General features: G+C 39.4%; 1 protein-coding gene across 2 annotated transcripts in view; it reads left to right on the forward strand.

Moving 5' to 3' along the window:
• LOC145349896 (transformer-2 protein homolog beta-like) overlaps positions 1 to 3,349 on the forward strand; it is a 31,076-nt gene extending 27,727 nt beyond the window's left edge. Inside the window, exons 7-8 of one of the 2 annotated variants that reach the window (XM_080198523.1) lie at positions 1,032 to 1,105; positions 2,409 to 3,349. In XM_080198523.1, the coding sequence (XP_080054649.1) occupies positions 1,032 to 1,105; positions 2,409 to 2,419 (85 nt within the window). In that variant the 3' untranslated portion in view covers positions 2,420 to 3,349. The remainder of the gene's footprint in view (positions 1 to 1,031; positions 1,106 to 2,408) is intronic. The other variant, XM_080198524.1, reaches the window with a different exon arrangement.
• The last annotated feature ends 2,771 nt before the right edge of the window (positions 3,350 to 6,120 follow it).

The following is a 6,120-nucleotide window of genomic DNA, read 5'->3' on the forward strand; positions in this document are numbered from 1 at the left end:
CTGCTCACCCATTCCCTAACACTCTCAACAGTTTTTATCTGCGGTGTGATCAACTCGGTGAACGTGCTATCCATAACTTCCTCAGTATCATGGATACTCCAAAGTAAATCCATCCACATCTTGAGCTGTCAAGTGGTCTAACAGCAGCTGCAGTTGGACACTCTTCTTGCATGTGAAAGAGCCAGGAACACCAGAAGGGTCCTTGAATTCCCACATTGCACAAAAGGAGCCTGATGCAGGTATCGGATTTTCTGCCATGACTTAATTCTCAAGTTAGCTCACCACAACAACTACAATGCCAAGAGAAAGAAGAAAAGGAAAAAACTATCTACAGCCACCAGCCAATCACTTACCTGCTGGCTTAACTTCACGGTTCAATTTCTTTCTACCTCTCACCTTGCCTTTGAGTCTCCCTCTCTCTTCCTCCTGAAGATAACCACCTCTTTCCCCTCAGCACTGAATTCCTGATACCCTCACTCTGGCTGGCTGATCTTGCACACACTCAGTGGACTTCACTTGAATGGACTTTTGTCACATTTAATCTCTAGCTTTATTATTAGAGTCTGTACTGGCTTGTTCTGAAGTTCAAATTTGAACACAACCCTCCTTTATATCTTGAGGATAAAATCAGTTTATTTCAGTGAGGTAAAATGGATTTATTTTCTGTAGTGAACTTGAAGTTGTCTTTTTTAAAATCTTTGTGCAGTTTGGGACGAGAGGCTTAGTCTGATGCCAATATGTAATGTTTTTGTGCTAGTGTCTAGCAAATTTACATGTATAAAAGCATCTGGAACTGCTTTGACAGTTGTGGACTACACATCTCACTTCCTTCAAGAATATCTAGCAATAGCTATTCTCATCACTAATTACAAATACATTACAATACAATGTGGAATATGTTACAAATTGTGGCAATTTTTGTTCGTGTTGCAGTGATGTCCTCTTCCCAGGCAACCATCAGGCTCCATTGCCACCAGTTTTGGGTATGTTGCACTTTTTCATGTCATGTCTAATGAATTTTTTTGTTTCAGAAGGCGTTCTCCCTCTCCCTATTATAGCAGGGGTGGCTATCGTTCTCGCTCAAGATCACGTTCTTATTCTCCACGTAAGTGCAAAGTTTGATAATCAATAAGTACTTGTTATGAAGGGTTTTATATAATGATAGGGCTATTCAAGGGATCCAGGAAGTTGGAGAAGAGGGAAAAGATAGTTGGCAGAGTCTGGTCCAGTTCCTCCTCTTCTCCATCTTGGAGATGCAAGTAGAAGCAGGTCATTTTTCTTATTGTGAGTAGAACTGATTTTGATCTGATTTGACTTATTGTCACATGTATTAGTATACAGTGAAAAGTATTGTTTCTTTACAGGCAAAGTGTATGGCACACAGAGTAGGAAAGGAGTGCACAATATAGTGTAGTCATAGATAAGGTGTAGAGAAAGATCTACACCCTTAATGTGAGGTAGGTCCATTCAGAAGTCTGGTGGCAGCAGGGAAGAAGCTGTTCTTGAGTCAGTTGGTACATGTCCTCAGACTTTTGTATGTTTTACTCAACAGAAGAAGGTGGAAGAGTGTGTGTCAGGGGTGCGTGGGGTCCTTGATTATGCTGGCTGGTTTTCTGAGGCAGTGGGAAGTGTAGACAGAATCAATGGATGCTGGTTTGAGCAATGGACTGGGCTTCGTTCATGATTCTTAGTAGTTTCTTGCAGCCTTGGACAGAGCAGGAGCCATACCAAGCTGTGATACAACTAGAAAGAATGTTTTCTATGGTGCATCTGTAAAAGCTGGTGCGAGTCACAATGGACATGTCAGATTTCCAAAGTACCATTTTTTGAAGTGGTACCAAATATAATTGGTTTACTCTAATTAGAGGAATAGTGTTTTTTCCTAAGGTGACATAACATGTTTATGGCTTAAATAGTCAATTTCAGAATGTCCTCCTGTATGTCATCAAAATGTTCTATGCTAGTAATCTGAACAATTCATCTACTGTGATTTGAATTCTCACTTAAGATTGTGCAGCTCAGTTGTTAGCATTTCACTTGTCTCCAAAGAAGTGGTTTGTTCAGCAATATGATCCAAGTGCTATCAAATGAGATCATCTGTGTGGATGAAACTGGTCTTTAGGCAGCAAAACCTGGAAATCTACCCCAATGAACTCCATACGTTTTTTGGTTTGTCCTACTAGAATTTTGTGGGCATATAAATTTGAAGTCAATCATTTACAGCGTTGCCAAGTCTGAACAGAAAATATTCTCAGTAATAGCTCAGTTATGGAAATTGATAGGATTTTCACTTCACTATACTTCTGAGGTTCTGTGTTACTTAAATCCTGGAGACAAAAGGCTTGGATAGTCCAACTGTATTGATCTGAGAGATTTTAATGCTATGAATGATAACTTATCTCTTTCAGGTCGCTACTGAAGATTTGATGTATTCAACTTACAACCTTAAGGCCAGCTGATCTATTTGCTGAAGATTTCTTTTATATGAAACAAATTTTTTTAGTCATGTTTGTGTAAAGTTTTTTTCTTTCAAAAAGTGTTTAGTAAGAAGCTTAAAATGTTCTGGTTGTATTAGGTTGTTATCAATAAAACGACCATTGTTACGCCCTTCCGTTAGACCAACATAAACTTTGTTTTCTCAATCTTGAGCAGCTTGAGTGTTGATAGGAACATAATGCGATGGTGAATGACTGTAGCTGCTATTGTCTCATTTAATAAGATGTATATTCTTTGAAATTTGATGATGGGAACTAATATTGGACTTGGGTAGGGCTTGGTACATACGCAGATTCCAGATCTGTACTTGTAGCAATATTCCTGTGTTCTCACTTAGTCCCATGAACTCAGCGAAGGGCTTTTTTCCTGCAGTGTGGAGTAAGTTAAAATCCCAAATTTTAAATTAGTAAAATGCTACTTTCAAGAATTACATACTGGGTAATTGAACAAATTAAATGAAAACTATATGTAGAAAATAGTGTTCAATTTCTGACAAATTTTTTAAAATTTCCACATCAAAAAGACATTTTCCAACATCAGTCTCAAAAACATTGAGGAAATGCAGCACTTAAGCCTGGCCTTAATCTCAACTAATTGTGATTAGCTGAATTCAGTTAACTACTGATTTTTTTTTAGTTCCTTTAGATTAAGTTATTTGATCTTTCATGGGACTATTTTTGTATCCCATCAGTAATATTCATGTCCATAAATCTTCTGGGTTCATGTTGTGAAGAGACTGTTCTGTTAAATGAGGATTTTTGTATCAGTGCAGAACCTGCAGCACTGAATAGAAGTGTGTGAAATGCTTTTAAATATCTGATGCAAAATGAACATTAAACTTCAGCAAAAACTTCTTTGTTTCCTGTTTCTCTTCTCTGTACCGTGCTGCCTTCATTTTTAGTCAAACTAGCTCTTTACAATCATTGCAAGAATTGTATTATTCTCTGTAACATTGAATATAAAGCAATGTAATAATTGGAATAATATTGTGACTGAATGCAAAGTTAGTCTAGGTTGCCCATGTCAGGTGAATCTTTTGTATAGATTGTGCCTTGTTTACTGCATGACTAGCTGGTTTTACATTTTGTTTAATCAGGTACGTGAGATGCAGACTTAGCAACAGGGCAAATTTGCCATGGCTGCCTGGTAGATTTGTTCTAAAATAATAATGGACAACAGAACTATGATAGCTTGTCCTTTTGCTTCAGCATCTGCAGGCAGCAACTGAGTGGAATGCCAGACAAGTGCAAACTCACACTCCGCTGTTGTCTTAATCTACATTAGTGTTTCTTGAATGCTTTATGCTGCCACTTGATTGAATTTGTTAATATAGATGAGAACTGATCCCTGTGTGGAGGCAACTTTAGAGTACCTTAATCTATTTTTCTGGTTTTGATATTGTTTTTGCATTTAATCTTGTTTCTGCAGAATCCATGCAAAATATTACTCTATTTCTTCCCCTTCCTTTAACTCATGGAATTTTTAAGTGTTATTACTGTTTGTGCAGTTCGACCAGAAAGAATGCTCATAACAAAGATGCAAAAGGACCACTGCTGCCTTATAGCACCAGGAACCCAGGTTCATTTTCACCCTTTGGTGACTATTTGTGTATTGCATGTTTTCCCTGTGTCGTGGGTTTCCTCTGGGTTCCACCCACAGTTCAACATGTTGGCACAATGGTTAGCACTGCTGCTTCACAGTGCCAGGGACCCGGGTTCAATTCCAGCTTTCAGTCACTCTGTTCTCCCTGTGTCTGCATGGGTTTCCTCTGCGTGTTTCAGTTTCCTCCCACCCTTCAAAAGATGTGCGGGTTAGGTTGATTGACCGTGCAAAATTGCCTGTTCGATGTTAGGGAGCTAGTAAATACATGGGGTTATGGGGATAGGACCTGGATGGGATTGATGATGGTGCAAGCTTGATGGGCTGAATGGCCCCTCTACTGCAGGGACTAGTTCAAGCAATTACAGGGTTTTACTATTTGACAGTAACAAGGGCAGTACCTGAAACATTTGCAGTAAACTATGTGAAAGAATTGTCAAATGTGCATTGTTATTGGCTTTATTCAAGCACAAAAAAGTAGTGCATTGGACCTTGCTTAACGTATTAACCACCACCACCTCCTACACTTCGCTCTGCAGTCAGTGCTCTTGGGGCTCAAGTTCCTCATTCGCCTGATGCAAGAATACTTGGGAGAAGTAGCAGTGGGTTTCAAGGAGGGACTGATTTCAGCCTAGTACATATTCAGCAGCATATGATTAATTCTGCATTTGAAATACATGCATGTGACAGCATTCCTGATGCTGGGAATACTCAGCAATGCAGGCAGCATTTGAGGGGGGAAAAGAGTTCAAGACCCATCATCAGAACTGAGGAAATATAGAAATGTAATAGGATTTGAACAAAAGAGGAAAGGTCAGGGGACAGGACAGGGGAGATTACATGATTTGTTTTGGGAATGTAAAAGATGCATCCAGATAAGACATGAGTGGCTGGATAGGAGCTGATCAAAAACAAAGTGAAAGAATAAATGAACTAACAAAACTGAACCAAGAAAAAAACTGGAGGCAGAGGCTGTGATCTGAAATTGCTGGAGAGTCTAAAAGGCTGTAGAGAACATGTGGAAAGCATGAATTATTCACCTTGTCAGATTCAGGTTGGTGATGGGTGGGTGGGGGGAGCAAATTGGCAATTCTTCAGTAGTGTAACTAAATTCATCAAAGGCATTCTAAAGCAAGGGAAAAAACTTGGGGCCCCTCTGACAGTTAGGAAAATTGGAGCAGAGATAGACCATGTGACTGAGCTTCTGCCCTCCGGTACAAACATGGCTGTTCATGTGCCCCAACTCTTGTTTTCCTGCTTGCTCCTCATGTCAACTTATTTCCTGAGACGCCAAAAATCTATTTACCTTGGCCTTGAATTATACTTAATGGAACATCCACAACACTCAAGATTCAAAACCCTTGAGCAAATAAATTTTTCTATCCTAATCCTAATGATCATCCTCATCATGACACTGTCTCTGGGTTGTGGAATCCCTAGCCAAGAGAAACAACCTGTCGATCCATATCCAGTCCCTTCAGAATCATGTATGTTTTGAAGAGACCAACTCTTGCCCTTGAGGATTTGGCCCAATTTACTTAGCATCTCACTATGGGACAACCCTCTCATTGCAGGAACCAATCTGATGAATATTGGCTGTACTACCTTCAGTGCAACTATATCCTTCCTTTGAGATGGAGACTAAAACTGCACAATACCTCAGATACTTATTTTTGTACTCCAATTCACATACAATAGTTAACATTTGCTGTACCTGCTAACTTTGTTTTCCTTGTATAGCTCCAGGCTGTTCTGAATATCAGCATTTGTCTTTAGAGCTCCACATATGGGTGCAACATTATTTCCTGCTACTCAATGTCGAGCTAAGGTTGCAGCAAGTTTCAGCATTATGCTGCCCCTGATTTTCCGTGCGAGCTGGAAATGCTGCCATAGCAGTGATTCCACACAAGTTTTAAATCAAAATGCACTTGTCCATTTTCTTACAGCTTTGAAATAAACCTTTCATATTCTTGCTGCTCTTTCAGTGAGCTTTATTAATAATCATAAATCTTCATGGAGCGATCA

Source organism: Carcharhinus amblyrhynchos, chromosome 11, assembly GCF_965287045.1.
Source record: "Carcharhinus amblyrhynchos chromosome 11, sCarAmb.v2.hapA, whole genome shotgun sequence".
Taxonomy (NCBI): domain Eukaryota; kingdom Metazoa; phylum Chordata; class Chondrichthyes; order Carcharhiniformes; family Carcharhinidae; genus Carcharhinus; species Carcharhinus amblyrhynchos.